The sequence below is a fragment of the Nerophis ophidion genome, linkage group LG23, assembly GCF_033978795.1.
Source record: "Nerophis ophidion isolate RoL-2023_Sa linkage group LG23, RoL_Noph_v1.0, whole genome shotgun sequence".
Classification (NCBI taxonomy): Eukaryota; Metazoa; Chordata; class Actinopteri; order Syngnathiformes; family Syngnathidae; genus Nerophis; species Nerophis ophidion.
This window is the reverse complement of record NC_084633.1, coordinates 5,187,474-5,211,991: the sequence shown is the minus strand read 5'-3', so window position 1 is coordinate 5,211,991 and position 24,518 is coordinate 5,187,474. Positions and strand designations below refer to the sequence as shown.

At 41.0% G+C, this 24,518-nt stretch overlaps 1 protein-coding gene across 1 annotated transcript in view; it reads right to left on the bottom strand.

The window, feature by feature from the left end:
• LOC133541819 (uncharacterized) overlaps positions 1-22,491 on the bottom strand; it is a 49,351-nt gene extending 26,860 nt beyond the window's left edge. The window contains exons 1-2 of the mRNA XM_061885443.1: positions 22,446-22,491; positions 22,056-22,375 (exon numbers count right to left, since the gene is read on the bottom strand). Of these exons, the coding sequence (XP_061741427.1) occupies positions 22,056-22,375; positions 22,446-22,488 (363 nt within the window). The 5' untranslated portion in view covers positions 22,489-22,491. The remainder of the gene's footprint in view (positions 1-22,055; positions 22,376-22,445) is intronic.
• Between the last annotated feature and the right edge of the window lie 2,027 nt (positions 22,492-24,518).

Here is a 24,518-nt window from a genome sequence, read left to right as displayed (position 1 = left end):
CCAAAACGTTATTAGTTAATGAGGTCATTAGAGACAACAATCTTTACGTCATCGGTCTCAGCGAAACCTGGCTTAAAGCAGACAACTTTTTTGCACTAAATGAGACATCTCCTCCTAACTATACGACAGCGCATATTGCCCGTCCGCTTAAAAGGGGTGGGGGGGTCGCACTAATATACAACGAAAACTTTAACCTTAGTCCTAATCTAAATAATAAATATTAATCGTTTGAGGTGCTTACTATGAGGTCTGTCACACCGCTGCCTCTATACCTGGCTGTTATCTACCGCACCCCAGAGCCCTATAATTTATCAATGAATTCTCAGAATTCGTTGCTGATCTAGTGACGCATTCTGATAATATAATAATAATGGGGAACTTTAATATCCATATGGATACCCCATCGGACCCACCGTGCATGGCGCTCCAGACTATAATTGATAGCTGCGGTCTTACACAAATAATAAATGAACCCACGCATCGCAACGGTGATACGATAGACCTAGTGCTTGTCAGGGGTATCACCGTTTCCAAAGTTATGATACTCCCGTACACTAAAGTAATGGCAGATCATTACCTTATAAAATACGAGGTTCGGACTCATGTTCGGCAAGCTTGTAAGAATAATAACTGCTATAGCAGCCGCAACATTAATGCTGCCACAACGACAACTCTTGCAGACCTACTGCCCTCGGTAATGGCACCATTCCCAAAGTATGTGGGCTTTATTGATAACCTCACTAACAACTTTCACTACACCCTGCGCGAAACCATTGATAGTATAGCACCGCTGAAGTTAAAAAAGGCTCCAACAAGGCGTACCCCATGGTTTACAGAAGAAACTAGATCTCATAAATAATCATGTAAAAAGCTGGAACGCAAATGGCGCACGACTAAACTTGAGGTGCACCATCAAGCATGAAGTGATAGTTTAATAACCTATAACAAGAGCAAGATGGCGGCGCCCAGACGGGCTGCGGCACTGCGGAGCTCTTGCTAAAGATGGAACATTTGGCGGAAATGCCGGACAGTTCTGCAGACTTCATGGCTGGCTCGCACCGTGATCACGTACGACCGCCAGACACTTCTGGATATGGACATATCGGGCCGTTTTGGACTGATAGACGCGTGCTTGTTCGACGTGCTAACTAGCATGGGAATACTTCGGCGGCTACATCCAGCGGCCTGTGAAGCAGCGGAGTCTAGTAGCAGCGGGGGCCGTCTACGGAGCAAACGCCAGCGGTGTGATCGGAAACGCGGATGCCGAGCGGGGCTAAAAACAAAGCAGAAGGCTAATCCCCACAGAACACCACTTCCCTCCATCCTGCAGCCGGATTTAAATGGAAAATGCGAGACTACTGGTCTGGGTAAGGAGTCAGTTAAATTAGAACAAGTTTTTTTCTGCTTTGAGTGTTTCAGAGTTGGACGTGTGTTTTACTGAGGTGGCTAACTATGATGCGTGCAGTTTATCAAAGCAACAAACAAACAATCGGAAAATCCCCGTTACTGAGGTGGCTAACCATGATGCGTGCAGTTTATCAAAGCAACAAACAAACAATCGGAAAATTCCCGTTACTGAGGTGGCTAACCATGATGCGTGCAGTTTATCAAAGCAACAATCAAACAATCGGAAAATTCCCGTCGTATCAATTCCTAGATATGGTCGTAATTATACTGAATGCACTGGGCATAATAAACACAACATTATTAATATTGCTACTACGGATAATTTGATCAAAAATTCCCTAAAACAGCCGACTACCTATAATATAGGTTTTTTAAACATAAGATCATTGTCTCCCAAAACGTTGTTAGTTAATGATATTATCAGAGACAACAATCTTAACGTCATCGCTCTCAGCGAAACCTGGCTTAAACCAAAAGACTTTTTTGCGCTAAATGAGGCATGTCCTCCTAACTTTACACATGCGCATATTGCCCGTCCGCTTAAAAGGGGTGGGGGGGTCGCACTAATATACAACGAAAACTTTAACCTTAGTCCTAACATAAATAATAAATATAAATCGTTTGAGGTGCTTACTATGAGGTCTGTCACACCGCTCCCTCTACACCTGGCTGTCATCTACCGCCCCCCAGGGCCCTATTCGGACTTTATCAATGAATTCTCAGAGTTCGTTGCTGATCTAGTGACACACGCCGATAATATAATCATATTATCGGCGTGGCGCAGTGGGAGAGTGGCCGTGCGCAACCCGAGGGGCCCTGGTTCAAATCCCACCTAGTACCAACCTCGTCACGTCCGTTGTGTCCTGAGCAAGACACTTCACCCTTGCTCCTGATGGGTCCTGGTTGGCGCCTTGCATGGCAGCTCCCTCCATCAGTGTGTGAATGTGTGTGTGAATGGGTAAATGTGGAAATAGTGTCAAAGCGCTTTGAGTACCTTGAAGATAGAAAAGCGCTATACAAGTACAACCCATTTAATTTATAATGGGGGACTTTAATATCCATATGAATACCCCATCGGACCCACCGTGCGTAGCGCTCCAGACTATAATTGATAGCTGTGGTCTCACACAAATAATAAATGAACCCACGCATCGCAACGGTAATACGATAGACCTAGTGCTTGTCAGGGGTATCACCGTTTCCAAAGTTACGATACTCCCGTACACTAAAGTATTGTCCGATCATTACCTTATAAAATTCGAGGTTCAGACGCATGTTCGTCAAACTAATAATAATAATAACTGCTATAGCAGCCGCAACATTAATACGGCCACGACGACAACTCTTGCTGACCTACTGCCCTCGGTAATGGTACCATTCCCAAAGTATGTGAGCTCTATTGATAACCTCACTAACAACTTTAACGACGCCCTGCGCGAAACCATTGATAACATAGCACCGCTAAAGTTAAAAAAGGCTCCAAAAAAGCGCACCCCGTGGTTTACAGAAGAAACTAGAGCCCAGAAATTATTATGCAGAAAGCTGGAACGCAAATGGCGCACGACTAAACTTGAGGTGCACCATCAAGCATGGAGTGATGGTTTAATAACTTATAAACGCATGCTTACCTTAGCTAAAGCTAAATATTACTCAAATCTCATCCACCGTAATAAAAACGATCCTAAATTTTTGTTTAGTACGGTAGCATCGCTAACCCAACAAGGGACTCCTTCCAGTAGCTCCACCCACTCAGCTGATGACTTTATGCAATTCTTTTGTAAGAAAATTGAAGTCATTAGAAAGGATATTAAAGACAATGCGTCCCAGCTACAACGGGGTTCTATTAACACTGACACGATTGTATATACAGCGGATACTGCCCTCCAAAATAGTTTCTCTCGTTTTGAGGAAATAACATTAGAGGAATTGTTACGTGTAAATGGAATAAAACAAACAACATGTTTACTTGACCCTCTTCCTGGGAAACTGATCAAGGAGCTCTTTGTATTATTAGGTCCATCAGTGCTAAATATTATAAACTTATCACTTTCCTCGGGCACTGTTCCCCTAGCATTCAAAAAAGCGGTTATTCATCCTCTTCTTAAAAGACCTAACCTCGATCCTGACCTCATGGTAAACTACCGACCGGTGTCTCACCTTCCCTTTATTTCAAAAATCCTCGAAAAAATTGTTGCGGAGCAGTTAAATGAACACTTAGCGTCTAACAATCTATGTGAAACCTTTCAATCCGGTTTCAAGGCAAATCACTCCACGGAGACAGCCCTCGCAAAAATGACTAATGATCTATTGCTTACGATGGATTCTGATGCGTCATCTATGTTGCTGCTCCTCGATCTTAGCGCTGCTTTCGATACTGTCGATCATAATATTTTATTAGAACGTATCAAAACACGAATTGGTATGTCCGACTTAGCCCTGTATTGGTTTAACTCTTATCTTACTGATAGGATGCAGTGTGTCTCCCATAACAATGTGACCTCGGACTACGTTAAGGTAACGTGTGGAGTTCCCCAGGGTTCGGTCCTTGGCCCTGCACTCTTCAGCATCTACATGCTGCCGCTAGGTGACATCATACGCAAATACGGTGTTAGCTTTCACTGTTATGCTGATGACACCCAACTCTACATGCCCCTAAAGCTGACCAACACGCCGGATTGTAGTCAGCTGGAGGCGTGTCTTAATGAAATTAAACAATGGATGTCCGCTAACTTTTTGCAACTCAACGCCAAAAAAACGGAAATGCTGATTATCGGTCCTGATAGACACCGAACTCTATTTAATAATACAACTCTAACATTTGACAACCAAACAATTAAACAAGGCGACACGGTAAAGAATCTGGGTATTATCTTCGACCCAACTCTCTTCTTTGAGGCACACATTAAAAGCGTTACTAAAACGGCCTTCTTTCATCTCCGCAATATCGCTAAAATTCGCTCCATTCTGTCCACTAAAGACGCTGAGATCATTATCCATGCGTTTGTTACGTCTCGCCTCGACTACTGTAACGTATTATTTTCGGGTCTCCCCATGTCTAGCATTAAAAGATTACAGTTGGTACAAAATGCGGCTGCTAGACTTTTGACAAGAACAAGAAAGTTTGATCACTTTACGCCTGTACTGGCTCACCTGCACTGGCTTCCTGTACACTTAAGATGTGACTTTAAGGTTTTACTACTTACGTATAAAATACTACACGGTCTAGCTCCATCCTATCTTGCCGATTGTATTGTACCATATGTCCCGGCAAGAAATCTGCGTTCAAAAGACTCCGGCTTATTAGTGATTCCCAAAGCCCAAAAAAAGTCTGCGGGCTATAGAGCTTTTTCATTTCGGGCTCCAGTACTCTGGAATGCCCTCCCGGTAACAGTTCGAGATGCCACCTCAGTAGAAGCATTTAAGTCTCACCTTAAAACTCATTTGTATACTCTAGCCTTTAAATAGACTCCCTTTTTAGACCAGTTGATCTGCCGTTTCTTTTCTTTTTCTTCTATGTCCCACTCTCCTTTGTGGAGTGAGTCCGGTCCGATCCAGTGGCCATGTACTGCTCGCCTGTGTATCGGCTGGGGACATCTCTGCGCTGCTGATCCGCCTCCGCTTGGGATGGTTTCCTGCTGGCTCCGCTGTGAACGGGACTCTCGCTGCTGTGTTGGATCCGCTTTGGACTGGATTCTCGCAACTGTGTTGGATCCATTATGGATTGAACTTTCACAGTATCATGTTAGACCCGCTCGACATCCATTACTTTCCTCCTCTCCAAGGTTCTCATAGTCATCATTGTCACCGACGTCCCACTGGGTCATTATTGTCACCGATGTCCCACTGGGTGTGAGTTTTCCTTGCCCTTATGTGGGCCTACCGAGGATGTCGTATTGGTTTGTGCAGCCCTTTGAGACATTAGTGATTTAGGGCTATATAAGTAAACATTGATTGATTGATAAACGCATGCTTATCTTAGCTAAAGCTAAATATTACTCAAATCTCATCCACCTTAATAAAAACGATCCTAAATTTTTGTTTAGTACAGTAGCATCGCTAACCCAACAAGAGACTCCTTCCAGTAGCTCCACCCACTCGGCAGATGACTTTATGAAATTCTTTAATAAGAAAATTTAACTCATTAGAAAGGAGATTAAAGACAATGCGTTCCAGCTACAACCGGGTTCTACTAATACAGATACGACTGTGTATACGGCGGATACTGCCCTCTAAAATAGTTTCTCTCGTTTTGATGAAATAACAGAAGAATTGTTACAACGTGTAAATGGAATAAAACAAACATGTTTACTTGACCCACTTCCTGGGAAACTTATCAAGGAGCGCTTCGTATTATTAGGTTCATCAGTGCCAAATATTATAAACATATCACTTTCCTCTGGCTCTGTTCCCCTAGCATTCAAAAAAGCGGTTATTCATCCTCTTCTTAAAAGACCTAACCTCAATCCTGACCTCATAGCAAACTACCGACCGGTGTCTCACCTTCCCTTTATTTCCAAAATCTTCGAAAAAATTTTTGCAGAGCAGCTAAATGAACACTTAGCGTCTAACAATCTATGTGAAACCTTTCAATCCGGTTTCAGGGTAAATCACTCTACGGAGACAGCCCTCGTAAAAATGAGTAATGATCTATTGCTAACGATAGATTCTGATGCGTCATCTATGTTGCTGCTCCTCGATCTTAGTTCTGCTTTCAATACCGTCGATCATAATATTTTATTAGAGCGTATCAAAACAAGAATTGGTATGTCAGACTTAGCCCTGTCTTGGTTTAACTCCTATCTTACTGACAAGATGCAGTGCGTCTCCCATAACAATGTGACCTCGGACTATGTTAGGGTAACGTGTGGAGTTCTCCAGGGTTCGGTCCTTGGCCCTGCACTCTTCAGCATCTACATGCTGCCGCTAGGTGACATCATACGCAAATACGGTGTTAGCTTTCACTGTTATGCTGATGACACCCAACTCTTCATGCCCCTAAAGCTGACCAACACGCCGAATTGTAGTCAGCTGGAGGCGTGTATTATTGAAATAAAAAAATTGATGTCTGCTAACTTTTTGCAACTCAACGCCAAAAAAACGGAAATGCTGATTATCGGTCCTGCTAGACACCGACTTCTCTTTAATAATACAACTTTAACATTTGACAACCAGATTATTAAACAAGGCGACTCGGTAAAGAATCTGGGTATTATTTTCGACCCAACTCTCTCGTTTGAGTAACACATTGAGAGTGTTACTAAAACAGCCTTCTTTCATCTCCGTAATATCTCTCAAATTCGCTCCATTCTGTCCACTAAAGACGTCGGGATCATTATCCATGCGTTTGTTACGTCTCGTCTCGATTACTGTAACGTATTATTTTCCGGTCTCCCCATGTCTAGCATTAAAAGATTACAGGTGGTACAAAATGCGACTGCAAGACTTTTGACCAGAACAAGAAAGTTTGATCACATTACGCCTATACTGGCTCACCTGCACTGGCTTTCTGTGCACTTAAGATGAGACTTCAAGGTTTTACTACTTACGTATAAAAAAACTACACGGTCTGGCTCCAGCCTATCTTGCCGATTGTATTGTACCATATGTCCCGGCAAGAAATCTGCGTTCAAAGGACTCCGGCTTATTAGTGATTCCCAGAGCCCAAAAAAAGTCTGCGGGCTGTAGAGCGTTTTCCGTTCGGGCTCCAGTACTCTGGAATGCCCTCCCGTTAACAGTTTGAGATGCTACCTCAGTAGAAGCATTTAAGTCTCACCTTAAAACTCATTTTTATACTCCAGCCTTTAAATAGACCCCCTTTTTAGACCAGTTGATCTGCCGTTTCTTTTCCTTTTCTCCTATGTCCCACTCTCCCTTGTGGAGGGGTCCGATGAAGTACTGGCTGTCCAGAGTCAGGACCCAGGATGGACCGCTCGTCCAGAGTCGGGACCCAGGATGGACGGCTCGCCTGTGCATCGGCTGGGGACATCTCTGCGCTGCTGATCCGCTTCCGCTTGGGATGGTTTCCTGTTGGCTCCACTATGGACGGGACTCTCGCTACTGTGTTGGATCCACTTTGGACTGGACTCTCACGGTTGTGTTGGATCCACTATGGATTGAACTTTTACAGTATCATGTTAGACCCGCTCGACATCCATTGCTTTCGGTCCCCTGGGGGGGTTGCCCACATATGCGGTCCTCTCCAAGGTTTCTAATAGTTATCATTGTCACTGTCACCGACGTCCCACTGGGGTGAGTTTTCCTTGCCCTTATGTGGGCTTGACCGAAGATGTCGTCGTGGTTTGTGTTGTGGTTTGTGCAGCCCTTTGAGACACTGGTGAATTAGGGCTATATAAATAAACATTGATTGATTGAAGGCTCATGTGAAAATACTGCAAGAAACCTAGGCAGTTAATAAACAGCTGTCCCTTGTTGATTTGAACCAAATCAAAACCAGTAGTTCTGGTAAAGGCCCCTTCAGTGCCATATTCCTTTTAAAAGTGAGTGTGCGGACCAAGCTGTTTATTCCCCTTTTATTATGAAGGGTGCTGCCTCACTGACTGATAGCAATGTAAAAGTCCCAGTTACTATTTTACGTGATACTGCAGACTCAGTCTATTTTTCTTCGTGGTGTGTCGCCTCTTTCACATAAAACCTCCTTAAAATGTAACGAGCTGGTCTAAGGCTTTGGAATTAAATTTGCTAGATTAACCATTCACTCTGGTGTTGCGAGCAGTGAGCGGAGACGGGCCGCAGTGGCAATTTTTGATGTCCCTCGGTTCAAAGCCCGTACGTTGGATTTTAACCCAGGTTGGGGCACGGGTCCTGACTGTTGTTTGTGCTGATACACCAAATAGCAGTTCAGAATACCCACTCCTTTTGGATTCCCTCGACGGAGTACTAGAAAGTGCTCATGGCTCATGGAACCCCAGAGGACAGGTACAACATGGGAAGAGTTTGGCAAAGCCATGGAAAATGACTTCTGGACAGCTTCAAAGTGATTCTGAACCATCATCTGCCGCCTCTGGTGAGGGAATCAGTGCAATTTCAACACCGTATATGGTGGGAATGGTGTGCTGTTGACCTGAACTCAGGACGCTGTGGATCGGTGGAGGGAATACTTTGAAGACCTCCTCAATCCCACCTCCACGTCTTCCTATGAAGAAGCAGTGCCTTGGGAATCTGTGGTGGGCTCTCGTATTTCTGAGGCTGAGGTTGCCGAGGTTGATAAACTCCTCGGTGGCAGGGGTCCAGGAGTGGATGAGATCTGCCCGGAGTTTGTTAAGGCTCTGGGTGCTGTGGGGCTGTCTTTGCTGACAAGACTCTGCAGCATTGTGTGGACATCGGGGCCGGTGCCTCTGTATTGCAAGGTGGTTCCTCTCGTTAACAAGGGGAACCGGAGGGTGTGTTCTAAATATCGTGGGGTCACACAAATCAGCCTTCCCGGTAAGTTGTGTCTGGTTGTACTGGAGAGGAGGCTACGCCGGATAGTCAAACCTGTGATCAAAAGCAGCAGTATGGTTTTTGTCCTGGTTATGGAATTGTGGACCATCTCTTTAATCTCGGTAGGGTTCTTGAGGGTGAATGGGAGTTTGTCCAACCTGTCCACATGTGCTTTGTGGACTTTGAGAAGGAATTTGACCGTGTCCCTCGGGAAGTCCTGTGGGGAGTGCTCTGAGAGTATGGGGTATTGGACTGTCTGATTGTGATGGTCCCCTTCCTGTATGTTCGGTGTCAGAGCTTGGTCCGCAAAGAACTTTTATGGATAGAATTTCAAGGCGCAGTCAGGGCATTGAGGGATTCCGGTTTGGTGATTGTAGGATTAGGTCTCTGCTTTTTTCAGATCATGTAGTCCTGATGGCTTCATCTGGCCAGGATCTTCAGCTCTCACTAGATCGGTTCGCAGCCAAGTGTGAAGCGACTGGGATGAGAATCAACACCTCCAAATCCGAGTCCATGGTTCTCGCGCGGAAAAGAGTGGAGTGTCAACTCCAGGTTGGGGAGGAGATCTTGCCCCAAGTGGATGAGTTCAAGTACCTGGGAGTCTTGTTCACATGTGAGGGAAGAGTGGATCGTGAGATCGACAGGCGGATCAGTGTGGCGTCTGCAGTGATGCGGACATCGGTCCGTCGTGGTCAAGAAAGAGCTGAGCCAGAAGACGAAACTTTCAATTTACAGGTCAATCTATGTTCCCATCCTCACTTATGGTCATGAGCTTTGGGTTATGACCGAAAAGACAAAATCCTGGGTACAAGCAGCCCAAATGAGTTTCTTCCATCGGGTGGCGGGGCTCTTTCTAAGAGATAAGGTGAGAAGCTCTGTAATTCGGGAGGAGCTCAAAGTAAAGCCGCTGCTCCTGCACATCGAGAAAAGCCAGATGAGGTGATTCAGGAATCTGGTCAGGATGCCCCCCGGACAACACCCTGTGGAGGTGATTAGGGCATGTCCGACCAGTAGGAGGCCACAGGGAAAACCCAGGGAACGTTTCGGCTGGTCTGGGAACACCTTGGGATCCCCGGGGAGGAGCTGGACAAAACGGCTGGGTAAATGAAAGTCTGGGCTTCCCTGCTTCAGCTGCTGTAAACGCAACCCGACCTCGGATATGTGGAAATAGATGGATAGATGGACCCATGCACTCTCTTCAGGTGGCCTTTTTTCTCTTCACCATTCACTGTGTTACGTGCACCATTTTATTGATTATTTCCCATTGCTCTTTACCTTGTAATTGTTTTAGTCAAGTAGTAGCTAAACATGATAAACATGACATACCAATACACGATTTGATGCAATAAATGGGTTGTACTTGTATAGCGCTTTTCTACCTTCAAGGTACTCAAAGCGCTTTGACACTACTTCCACGTTTTACCCATTCACACACACATTCACACACTGATGGAGGGAGCTGCCATGCAAGGCGCCAACCAGCACCCATCAGGAGCAAGGGTGAAGTGTCTTGCTCAGGACACAACGGACGTGACGAGGTTGGTACTAGGTGGGAATTGAACCAGGGACGCTCGGGTTGCGCACAGCCACTCTCACCACTGCGCCACGCCGTCTCAATCTAAAATAATGTTCTGATCAACTGTATTGAAGGCAGCACTGAGAACAACACTGATGTAGCGTGCCTTTCAGCTGAGCTAGCGCTATATTATACCATACCCTGAGTTACAATAGGTTACCATTTTGAGCGTACCATTACCCACATGTTTGTGATGAAAGCGTCACTTTCCACTTCACCTCCGCATCCTGACAGGCAGCAACGCCCTCTGACTGGTGCTGTTGTAGAGCATCTGCACAGGGGTCCCCAACCTTTTTTGCACCACGGACCGATTTAATGTAGGCATTATTTTTAGAGACCGGCTTTCCATTTGTGGCAGATAATTACAGCAAAAATAAGTGCAATAAAAATACAACTCATTATAATGCTGGGGGGCTGGTTACTTTGCAATGAGATCCCCAGCAGGTTGATGGTAACCTGCTGGGGACTGCAGATGGAAATCAGCCTTTGGCTACAATGTGTCACATTAATATTTGATATGTTCATTAATGTGCATTGTAACATGTCAAAAAGTTAAAACAAATATAACAAATTGTAACTTCCTATGCGGAGTTTTATTGTACATCTATAAACAATCTTATTGGTGTGTCTCGTGGGACAGGCGAAAGTTAAGTTGGAGAAAATGCAATCGTTTATAAATGATTTAATGTTTCTGTGCGGCTAGGTAGCAAATGCGTCACGGACCGATACTGGTCCCCGGACCCGGGATTGGGGACGCCTGAATTCTACAGTACATTCAGTGTCATTGAATCATCAATTAAAACTATTTTCTTCTCACCTTTTTCTGTTCTCTGCTCCACTATGGTAAACTTTTCCCAACCGCGCCAACAAGTTTGTTTCAGAATGCCTTCCTCAAACAAGTCTGCACATGTGCAGTAAATAACGTGTAATACTCCATTGCGTGAGAAGGGAGAGGGGATCTGTCGCAACAGTCATCTTTGATTAAGTATATTTAAATACATAAATTAAGACAGAAATAAGTAAATACTTGTTTTAAATAGAAGGAAACTTTAATCATCGTTTTTCAAACGTTTGGGGGCCCGTGGAAATCCGGGGGCCCCAGGCATCTACCTGTGTCCTGGTGACAACGTGTATCTTTTTATTCGTTGTGTTCTTGGCTTACAATATTTCTTTCAGTTTGTTGGCTATATTACAAAACACCTGTGGAAGAAACGGTCGCTTCCTGTGGTTTATTAATATCAACCAGACAGGATGTTGATAACCACATGTCCAGAATGTTGGAAACATTTTTTCAGTGTTTTCATATTAGTTGTACATTCAAAAAGCATTATAAGAAATTCAACATTTCTTTTATGAGATATTTATTTGCATATTGCTAATTTATTTGCTCACTCAAGTCACACTATATATAACACTTATTTACCTTGTTTTCTGCTGTCTTTGTTTTCCATGTGCTCATTGTTACATGGTCTACACCTTTTTCCATCATTAGTACACCTGTGTTTTGCCGTGATCCTTGTCTCCCCTCCAATCAGCTCTCTCCTTCCACTTGTCCAGGTACTGCAATTCTGGTACGTTCTATTGATGCTAGCCTGAGCCAATTAGCATTTTGCATATCACATGGTCATTTTGCAATTTAGCAACCATCGATTGAATCAAAATATGCTTCCATTATATTACAATGTACCACATCTATTGTTAGCATGTTGGCTGTTTACATTGTTAGCATCATTAGCATCACCTTTTTAAAAAAGGCCTAAAACACAACAAGTCGGTCTTAAACCCGGGGCAGGAGTTTTGCAGAATTTTTGCCGAGCTGTTCAGACTTAAGGTCTGCAGTTTCGTTAATGTGTCTGTGAAATATTTCAACAGGTAGAGACAAGCAAATCAAAAGAAATGACAGTAATTCAGAATTTTTTTAAACAGTTATTGCTTTGTGTCATTTGACTAAAACAAAGAAATGTTGCAAACTATGGTATATTATATCAGTTTTATTTTATCTTTTAAAATTAGTGTTTGCAGTTTTGCGTATATTATTTAGGTATGTGATATAAATGATGTAAATTTAGTTGACAATAGAGTTTTTAATACTATTGTGTTATTGTTAAAATGACACATTCTAGTCATGTCACGCATATTTGACAAAGATAAGCAAATGACCGTTTTCTCAACGCAATGTCTGTTATGTACGTGGGGGGGTGATGGGGGACGACACCACGAAGAAACTCCGGTTACCTGGTTTATTGTAACCTTTGATGAGTGAGTGGGATGTGTATGCTACTCTGTTTGATGCAGGACTATGTGTGATTTTAACCATGTGAATAATACCAGACGATATTGTACGTGCGTGATGGATGAATCTTTCGGCAGGCCAAGAGAGCGAGGCAAAAAGGGTGTCCGTAAGCAGGCAGAGTGGTCAAGGGCAGGAGAGAAGCGACAAGATCCGTGTCCAAGTGAGGGTCAAAGATCGAGGAAGGCAGTCCTAAGTCCAGAGTTTGGTCGAGGCAGAGAGCTCGAGCACACGGCACAAGACGGGTACTGCGGGAGAAACAAGGAACATGAGACGAGGGAACAAGGAGGACGAAGAGAACGAATGCGAGGACAACAGGAAGCAAGCCAGAGACTTACGTACTACGATGAGTTAACGACGTTCCGGCGTTCATTCCAAGGGTCGACTGGTCTTTATGCTGTCCCCCTGATTATTACCAGGTGCGCTGATAGCCGATAGTCTGCAGCTGCAGCGTTGCATGGGCGTGAAGCGGGGGGTGTTCTGGCATACTGCCAGCCTGAGTGTTGATGGATCTTGCTGCAGGAAAATTGTGGGTTCGAGACCACGCCGTGGCAAAGTTTTTGCAAGTGAGATGATGGCTAACTAATCCTAGCCTCCATGGCAAGAAAATAAGCAACAGTAACATTGACATTCTTTAAAGTGATATCACTGGAGGACTAGAGGATGAGGAACAGCTAAACATGCTGCACTAAACACCAGACGAGGACACAATAAGCCATGCTAATCACTAAGCTAGAGCTTTTGAATGTAAACAGGGGTGGGCAGACTGATAAAACTATTTGACAGAAACAATGCCAAGTATATTATTTGTATATGGTTGATACTACAGTGATTAGATGGATATTTTTTACTATTATGAAAAAAAATTCTGTCATTCTTTTGTTATTGTTTCCAGGAGTTTAGGACTTCATACAAGAAGCTTTGCTAAGGTAGATCTCTTGGATGTACACAAGGGCCGGCGGCCAATTGATACAAATATTGACTGTACTGATACCAAGTGTACTGCAGTATCATTATATAGTCAATACTACAGTAATGAGATCAATATATTTTATCATCACAAAATATTTTTTTCAGTTTTGTTTTTGTGTACAGGACTTCAGGATTTAAAACCAAAGCCAATAGTTGTTTTCACTTATGTTTGGTTATTTTGCACCTCCAAATTTATTTTACTCAAATATTGCTCAAAAACATTGTATGTACTAAAATAAATAATACAATAATTTAAATATTTAATTGTTAGCTTTTTTCAGACAGCCGTTCTGTGTTTTGTTTTTATAATTGTGATGAAAATGTAATTAGTCAATGATGTTACAACAGAAAGTAACCAGATTTTACCAGTAAATTTGCATATAGATTAATAATAGTTATGATAAAAAAAAATGTTTTTAAAAAACATTAAAGCATTCTACACAAGGCTTAAGCTGTTTAATTTTGTTAGGTTTCTTTTCTCTTCCTGCCCCCAAGATGAACCAAACCGTGACATTAAAACCAAGGTATTTACTAAAACGGGATTATGGTGTTTTTTTAAACCCCAAATGCATACCCATTATTGTAAATTTATAGTTACCAAAATGTTTTAGAATAGGTTCAAAAATTTGTCTTTACAGATTAGTGATACTAAGAATCTATAATCCACAAAATGCATATCTTTAACTCATCTTATTTCCAGCCATGTGATGCAAACTAAACAACTACATGTGTGTTTTAATTCACAATTTAGCAAAGGTATTAATTGTTTCAAATCTAATGTTTACAGTGTTAATGTTTTGTAACAAATAAACTTGTTTTTAATTGAGCTAAAAGTTTAGTCAGTCAGTTAGTTGACTCTGATTTAGTTGGGGAAAATATGTATCAACCTTTTAGAGCTAACAATGTGCATCAGAGGGCGTGCACACCGCTTGAATAATGAAAGGTTTTTGTTATGATGTGTAACACTGTGCCACCCCACTCTGTATAATAACCACAGTGACACAAGCCCATACAAAAACCTCCCCAGTCCAGAACGTAGCAGAGGATTTTTTTTTGGACACGGAAACAAAGGTAGGAAATATTTATATTTAACAAAGACTTGGAATATACAAAATATTTTTTTTAGCAGGGTATATGTGTACAATATATATTTTTTTTCGAGACTTTGGAACAGCAAATAGTAGAAACATCTAAGCCTGTAAGGGTTTATATATATATATATATATATATATATATATATATGAATACCACTTTTGATATTATTTAATACAAATATTATGCATACTCTATATTTTCAAACAGAAACAACAAAGGCAAAGAGCAACAATTCAGCAGGACTTAGAGTCGAAGAATGTCTAAATCGTTGACCAAAGTCTTAAATGTCAAACTGTCATCAAGGAAAAGTCCAGAGAGAACAGTCAAAGCAGTAAATTGTTTTACTTTATTTCGGTTTCATGTAGAACTTTCTTTTGCATTGGTTAAATTGCCTTTACTCTTGTATGACAGTTTGAAATGTAAACACTTGACTAAAACATTGCCTGTACAGATTGTTTTATTGGTTTAACTAGTGGCTCTCTTACTTTTTTCACGAAGTACCACCTCAGAAAAAACGTGGCTCTTTAAGTACCACCATAATGATCATTGTAGGGCTAAGTATTCATTAAAAACAGGCCAGGGGTTTTATTTAACAAGTATATTCAATAATTTCGCCCTGACTTAACATAACTGAACATAACAAGCAGTTTGAACAGTAACACTGTTTTTGAATATAGCAAAATATAACACTGTACTTTAATTAAGTGAATCTTTGGCGTACTACGAGTCGTACACGTACCACAGTTTGAGAATCCCTGGGTTAAACATTGTCTCTCATTAATTTTATCTGTTAAGGTTAGTGAAACTAATGTCACTGTATAATATATACATTGACATTAAATAATCAAAACCCCCTCATCAGGTGACTGTGAATAATATTTGTGTTGCCCATACATTTAACACAGATATCCTCAAAGTTATATAATCAATAGTCACTGACTTATGGGCAATAAGTTGCCAAGTCACACCAGTGCCCCATCAAAGACGTTATGCTTAATGGTTGACATGTTTTTTCAACCAATCTTGGTCAGATTTTACAGACATGTCCTTGTCCATCTCGTGCAGATTTGTAACAAATTTGCCAAATTTTTGGCAATTTGGCTTCACACCATAAGGTTGCAGTTGTTTTTTTCCACTGTAGAGCACATTGAACTGCATGAGAAATTTCAAGTCAGTTTGCCTTTTGCGGTCAAACTTTGGAGTTTGATAAAAGTGTGTATATTTGTCACAAAATAATAGCACAGGCAACACAGCAGGGGTGCTTGAATGGTGTTGCTCTATTGTGATCAGAGTTGTGGCCTTGAGTCAAAATTTTGATGACTTAGGACTCAACTTAAAAATATCAAAGACTTGCAACTCGACTTGGACTTGACTGACCCGGACTCAAGCATTACTACTTCCTAAGATTTGAGAAGATGTGTCCTCAGCTGTGATCACAAAAATAGATATAATTACAGAATTAATATCTTGCCCACATGAAAAATTTGCATTGCAGCATATTCGCTGATTCATGTCCCAGCAACCACTACCTAATAATAAAGATCACACGCGACAATAATGTGAAAATTCTTCTTGTCGCAATTGTGCACTCAATCTTGTATTTAAGACCTTTGCAATCTCAATTGTCATTAACGGTTAAGAGTACTTGACTACACAACATGCTGTCTAAACTTACAGTCCCACTAACTACTTATTTACTCTGCGGGTAATAATACACAATAACTAACAATAAACATGTCATAAAACAAAACTTTATAAAGTACAAATTGTGACGCAAAAGACGACAGAACACCTTATACACGTCAGCACAGGTGGAGAACAGCCTGACATTGTCTATAAAAAGTCAAAAATATTAAAGCTCAATGACTTGATAAAATTGCAAACAGCTAAAATGATGTACAAAGCAAATTATAACCTGCTACCAAAGAATGTACAACAATTCTTCTCAACTAAAGAGGAGAAATATAACCTTAGAGCAGGGGTCGGGAACCTTTTTGGCAGAGAGAGCCAAGAAGCTAAATATTTTTAAAATGTATTTCCGTAAGAGCCATATATTTTTTTTTACACTGAACTCAACTCAAAGCGTGCATTTTCAAGTAAGACCAACATTTCTAGAGTATAATAGGTCTCTTATTCTTTGTAATAACATTGTTATTCTGAAGCTAACTGTGGAGGGGGCGTGGCCTGTGGGCCTGCAGCGAAGCGGGGTGTTGCCAGGGCCGACCTCGAAATCAGCGACAGGTGCGTAGATGGCCCAGCTTGGCCTTGTTTTCTAATCACTTGTCACTCTGTTTATAAGCAGCAGCCAGGAGAGAGCGAGAACGAAAGAGAAAAAGACAAATGCTCGAAAGCAACTAAGAGACTTATTGAAAAATTAAAAAATATTGTAACCCCGGAACAGGCTCTCATGTCGGTGCCTGGTGGTCTGAAGAACCCCCAAGAGGGCAAGTCCCACACTAACCAATAATAAATAAATTACTTCTTACCATTAATGCAACTTCTTGAACATAAAAATGCATGAGAATGTTTTATATTTTGAACGTTATTTTTGATTACAAGTGGAATTATTCATTATTTATTGTGCTGAGCAAGAAGGTCAGTAGATGTATGTATTTGTGGGCGCTCTGAAGTGGGAAAGGGGTAGGATTAAATAAGCTTGGCTTCTTCCTACTCCTTTTCGGGCGTGATGTAAAGTGAGGTAATATTGTATTGTCTGTATTGTATTGTGTTGTAAATATTAATGTTCGAAATAAACTAAGAAAAGAAAGAAAGAAAAGTGTCTATGCATGTACACAATATGATGAAAATAGATTATTATCCATCCATCCATTTTTCTACCGCTTAATCCCTTGGGGGTTGCGGGGGGCGCTGGTGCCTATCTCAGCTACAATCGGGCGGAAGGCGGTGTACACCCTGGACAAGTCGGCACCTCATCGCAGGGCCAACACAGATAGACAACATTCACACACTAGAGCCAATTTAGTGTTGCCAATCAACCTATCCCCAGGTGCATGTCTTTGGAAGAGGGAGGATGCCGGAGTACCCGGAAGGAACCCACGCAGTCACGGGGAGCACATGCAAACTCCACTCAGAAAGGTCCTGAGCCCGGGATTGAACCCAGGACTACTCAGGACATACACACTAACCCCTGTTCCATCGTGCTGCCATACTTTAATATATTTAATCTTTTTTTTTGTCAGTTTACACACACATTTTTCCCTTTGGTTTCTTACTTAATGTTCAATGTATTGTTTATTTGAAAAAAGAATCACAACTTGCCCAATTTCGACAGATTTTCATGCGGTTCACTTTGTCAACGTCCAAAGATGTGTTAATAATAAACTCAATAACAAAAACAAATTTTATCAGGAGAGTAATGATTTCATTTTACGACGATTTGATTCAAATAATAATTGCCGGTACGATTAAGGGTAACTTTAAGCCAAAGTTTTTAGGCAAAAATTCAAGCAGTGAGACTGTGAAATAAATACTGGATACTGCAGGTGAAGTTTCCTATATTCTTATGTCTTTTATGGGGATTAGATTTAAATGAATTATGGATACAGACAAGCAAGTAAACTACAATTAATGGTCAATGTATTCACATCTTATTTAGGTGCCACCATCACTTTCGCTTGAATTAACAAGAGTAAACCTTTTCTGCTCTCATTTTCAGTAACATCAAAAGTGCAACCAAAATATCTTTTAAGCTGAATTTGCACTAGGTTTACCAACCACTTTTGCTGTTGTCTAATATACAAATAATTCAAATCCAGCATTAATGTAAATATTTAAATGTAACCAAATCTCTTCAGGTTAAATGAACTGTGGTTTGACCTGCAACTTCCAGCGTCCGAAGTGTAGGGCGTTTAAAGCACTCTTTTGAAAGACAAACTGTGAAACACCACAGATGATAAAACATGTTTGGCAGAAGTGTGGTTTCTTTAATATACTGTAATTCAGTTCTATTCAACTTTCCAATCAACCCCAATAAAACCATTCCGGCCTCCAAATTCAGTTCAAAACTTAGGAGAAAAAAAATATTTTTGCAGCAAATTCCTAAAAACAGTAGAGTGCTCCTGTTGTATGGAGGAACTCGAACCACCGTAAACACATTGACAGATCCTTGCATTGACATTTTAACCTTGCTAGCAAACATAGAACACAGGTGTCCAAACTTGTGATTTACATAACTTTTTCATCATTTGGATTATTTAACTGGTGGACCACGAGTGTAGTTTCAAAAAAAAAAAAACCTTGTGAGTAACTCACATTTTTGCAGATTCTTTCCAACACTAAATTGCTGTCATAGAAATGATCTTTGACTAGCTTTTTTTGTAGAATGTCCTTAAAAACAACAGAGCGCTCCTGTAAATCTGACAAAATAAATAGACAAAAATCAAATATCTACTGCAGAGGACAGTGGTTCTCCAGAATATACAAACCCCGTTTCCATATGAGTTGGGAAATCGTGTTAGATGTAAATATAAACAGGATACAATGATTTGCAAATCATTTTCAATCAATATTCAGTTGAATATGCTACAAAGACAACATATTTGATGTTCAAACTGATAAACTTTTTTTTTTTTCAAATAATCATTAACTTTAGAATTTGATGCCAGCAACACGTGACAAAGAAGTTGGGAAAGGTGGCAATAAATACTGATAAAGTTGAGGAATGCTCATCAAACACTTGTTTGGAACATCCAACAGGTGTGCAGGCTAATTGGGAACAGGTGGGTGCCATGATTGGGTATAAAAACAGCTTCCCAAAAAATGCTCAGTCCTTCACAAGAAAGGATTGGGCGAGGTACACCACTTTGTCCACAACTGCATGAGCAAATAGTCAAACAGTTTAAGAACAACGATTCTCAAAGTGCAATTGCAAGAAATTTAAAGATTTCAACATCTATGGTCCATAATTGTTAAGATCCGTACTCAAAACTTCTTCACATATTATTTATTGTTCCATTGTTGTCTCATTCTCCCTCTGACCCGCTTACTTCCTGTTAAGTCAGTCACCGTGGTTACACATTAGTTTCACCTGCTCCTCGTTTTCGACACACACCTGTTTCTCCTTGATTACTCCCTTTATAAGCCTTCCCCTTTTCATTATTCTTTCTGGGACTCTAGTTTGCTCTCATGCAACTGTACGACTGGTATGTCTTTCTCGCTAGCTCATACACTAAGCCACTTGCCATTTTAGCTCTCATGCTAATTGTGTTTTGTTTCACATTTTGTGCCTTTGTGCCAAGTTTAGTTTATGTGTACTTCCTAGCTCTCACGCTAGTTTCTTTTGTTTGCCTTTATTAGCACCAGTGTTTCTGTTCATAGCACCTTTTTGTAGAATAAATCTGTTACACCTTACCTTTGTTGTGTTCATTGTTTTGACGCATCCTCGAGGGAATAAGACCCGGCACCACGATGCCAAACAGACGTTACAATAATATCATCAAAAGTTTCAGAAAATCTGGAGAAATAGCGCCACGTAAGCGGTATGGCCGGAAACCAACATTGAATGACCGTGACCTTCGATCCCACTGTCACTAAATACAGTTTGTCGCTACATCTGTGAGTGCAAATTAAAGCTCTACTATGCAAAGCGAAAGCCATTTATCAACAACATCCAGAAACGCCACCGGCTTCTTTGGGCTCGAGATCATCTAAGATGGACTGATGCAAAGTGGAAAAGTGTTCTGTGGTCTGACGAGTCCACATTTCAAATTATTTTTGGAATTATTGACATGGTGTCTTCCGGACCAAAGGGGAAGCGAACCATCCAGACTGTTATCGACACAAAGTTCAAAAGCCAGCATCTGTGTCGATATGGGGGTGCATTAGTGCCTAAGGCATGGGTAATTTACACATCTGTGAAGGCACCAGTAATACTGAAAGGTATATAAAGGTTTTGGAACAACATATGCTGCCATCTAAGCGCCGTCTTTTTCATGGACGCCCCTGCTTATTTCAGCAAGCCAATGCCAAGCCACATTTAGCACGTGTTACAACAGCGTGGTTTCGTAAAAAAAGAGTGTGGGTACTTTCCTGGCCCGCCTGCAGTCCAGACCTGTCTCCCATCTAAAATGTGTCGGGCATTACGAAGCGTAAAATACGACAGCGGAGATCCTGGACCTTTGAACGACTGAAGCTCTACATAAAACAAAAATGGGAAAGAATTCCACTTTCAAAGCTTCAACAATTAGTTTCCTCAGTTCCCAAATGTTTATTGAGAGTTGTTAAAAAAAAAAGGTGATGTAACACAGTGGTGAACATGCCCTTTCCCAACTACTTTGGCACGTGTTGCAGCCATGAAATTCTAAGTTAATTATTATTTGCAAAAAAATAAAAAATAAAGTTTATGAGTTTGAACATCAAATATTTTGTTACATCTAACACAATTTCCCAACTCATATGGAAACTGGGTTTGTACAAAATAAGACTAAAAGTGTGAAGGGACACGTCAGGGCCCCCGGTCCTCAGCTTTCTGAAATTACATTGAAATAACATTGTAAACATAAAAAATGCAGCACAACAAACAAATATTGGGCAACACAAAGAGCAACTTCCTGTAAGCAAGCAGAAGTTTTAGCGGGCCATTTCCTGACAAACTCAACAGTGTGAAGATGTAAAATTTGTACATGCAATTGTATCCATCCATTCATCTTCGTCTGCTTATCCAAAGTCAGGTCGCGGGGGCAGCAGCCTAAGCAGACATATATTAACTCCAGGCCTACCATAGCTCAGGTAACAGTCGCTAACACATTTAGGCACGTCGAAAAAATGGGATTTAGAAGTGAATACAGTTCTTTGGATTCCATTTTGGGGCAGCACGGTGGTACAGGGGTTAGTGCATGTGCCTCACAATACGAAGTTCCTGAGCAGTCTTAAATTCAATCCCGGGCTCGGGATCTTTCTGTGTGCAGTTTGCATGTTCTACCCGTGACTGCGCGGGTTCCCTCCAGGTACTCCGGCTTCCTCCCACCGCCAAAAACATGCACCTGGGGATCGGCTGATTGGCAAAACTAAAATGGGTCCTAGTGTGTGAATGTGAGTGTGAATGTTGTCTGTCTATCTGTGTTGGCCCTGTGATGAGGTGGCGACTTGTCCGGGGTGTACCGCGCCTTCCGCCCGAATGGAGCTAAGATAGGCTCCAGCATCCCCCGCGACCCCAAAAGGGACAAGCGGTAAAAAATGGATGGATGGATTCCATTTGAAGAGTGACAAGGACATGTTTGTCACGCTGAACAATGTTGTTGTTTTTGTTCTAGTCTGCTGATGCTTTGTGTTGTTGTGGATGTATCTGGCACAGTAATACACAGCCGTGTCTCCAGGCTGCATATTCTGTCCATTTAGAGTCACTGTGTTGCTGGAGGTGTTCAGATTAATACTGAACTGGTTCTTCAGTGAGTCCTTGTAGTAAGAGCCGTCAGTACGCGCCAACCCAATCCACTCCAGTCCTTTCCCAGCAGGATGCCTGACCCACGATGTGTAGTAGCTAGCCACAGAATAAGACACCCCACAGTCGATCCTCAGACTCTGACCAGACTGCAGAGTGACAGATGGTGGCTGGGTCAACTCTTCACACTCGACACCTGCGGAGGAAAAGTTATTAGATATCGGATGTTAGGGATCTAAGGTCATGTGTGCCTCAGTGACACTCACAGGAACCTGCAGCCAGCAACAGCAGCACAACTACACGGAACATGGTTGGTACTCAACTTGTTCTGATGGGATGGAATGTGTGCAGCTTTTATAGCACGCTGCATGGTGGGAGGGTCACTTTGCATGCAGTGGCACTACAGGTGTGCTGCAAGATGACCGCTCATTACGTAAGCTGCAATACATTTTACAATCATGTTTACTATTTATCTTTTTTTATTGAAACTGCTATTGCACTACTTTCATTGTTGATACAGTGACTTTGCTTAGATTTGTGCTTATGAATTAAAATAATACTATCAATATGTTTATTATTCTAGGATATTAGATATCCCCACAGGAATAAAAAAAATGGGACTGTATTCACTCCCAAGGTAAAACAAAAATGTATGTTTGCTCCCACAAGCTTATATATATTTTATGTATTCTTATTATTGAGGCAGCACGGTGGTAGAGGGGTTAGTGCGTCTGCCTCACAATACGAAGGTCCTGAGTAGTCCCGGGTTTAATCCCAGGCTCAGGATCTCTCCATGTGGAGTTTGGTTTTTGTTCTGTTCTTTTAAAGTATTACAATTGAAAGGGAAAAGCAGTAGAAAAAAAATGGATGGATGTATTTCTTCCAAGTTTTTCTCAGGTTCAACTAAGATATGTTTTTTTTTTTTCTTTCTCAAGTCGAATGATAGAATTGAAAAAAACAACTTAAATTAAAAAATTTAACAATTTCACTCTTAAGATCATATTTCAGCACTATTAGCATCATTTTTCCCCGCACATACTGTATTTATACACTACACAAAAAAACATTGAAACAAGTGCTGTCTTAGATAATAAATTATCTTATCTTGGATGACCTGCATATGTTCGGGTATCAGCCACCCAATCTGACATTGATGGACAAAGATAGTTTTGTTTTATTTTCCTATATTCAAACAGTGTTACTGTTCAAACTGTCCTTGATGTTACAATGGCCAAAAAAAGCAAATATACTTGTTAAAGTAAACTTCTTTGTTGTTTTTTAATGTATATTTAGGCCTACTTCGCAACTGTATTTTACTGTTAGCCATAATGGTGGTACTTGGAGAGCCAAGTTTTTTCTGAGGTGGAACTTGGGTGAAAAATAAAAACAATAAAAGTTTAAGAACCATTGCTTAAGACATTCAAATTTCCCACAGGAGTAAAAAAAAAACTACATTCATGACAATAAAACTCTTTCACTCTTAGGGTGAAAAAAAAATGCTGTACACTTCCACAAAAATGTGTTCATGTATATTTATTCTCTCTTAAAACTTTTATTTAAAAAAAAAAGACGGTACAATAAAGAACAAAAACGTTCACTCCCAGAATCACATTCCAAAACGTTTAGCATATTTTTTTGTGCATTTTTGGTCTAATATTGCAATAATCATGTAAATATGCAGATTACCATGAATCATTTTGTAATAACTTATACCATATTTAACAAATATATCACAAAATGCTTCAAGGTTTTTTACAAAATGCGTTATCCATCCATCTATTTTCTACCGCTTATCCCTTTCGGGGTGCTGGAGCCTATCTCAGCTACAAATGTGGCATTATGACATAATGAGTTGAACATTTATTACATTATTGCATAACTTGTTGTGATACACAAGCACAAAAATGACAGCCCAAAAAACACATTGGGCAAAACAACGAAACACTTCCTGTAAGCAAGCGGAATAACTATTTCCTGGGGGACTCAAGACTTTGAAAATATACAACTTGTACATGCAATTTTAAAATTAATATGATTTAAGGTCTACTATATCTCAGGTAAAAGTAGTTAAAAATGTTGACATGTGGCTAAAACATGAATCTGAAGTGAATACTTTGTGTGGCTCAGTCTCATAAAATGAGTTAGATGTCTGTTGCAGCTGAAATTAAATAATTGATAAATGCAGAAGAAATAAACTGATATAAATTAAACAATAATGTATTACTGTGTACTTGATTGATGATTACGTTAAATTCAGGATAAATTGTATCTGACGGCATTTTATTCTTTGAGACAATTGAATGTTTCCGACTTTGTGGGGACGTCAGAATATCCTTTTC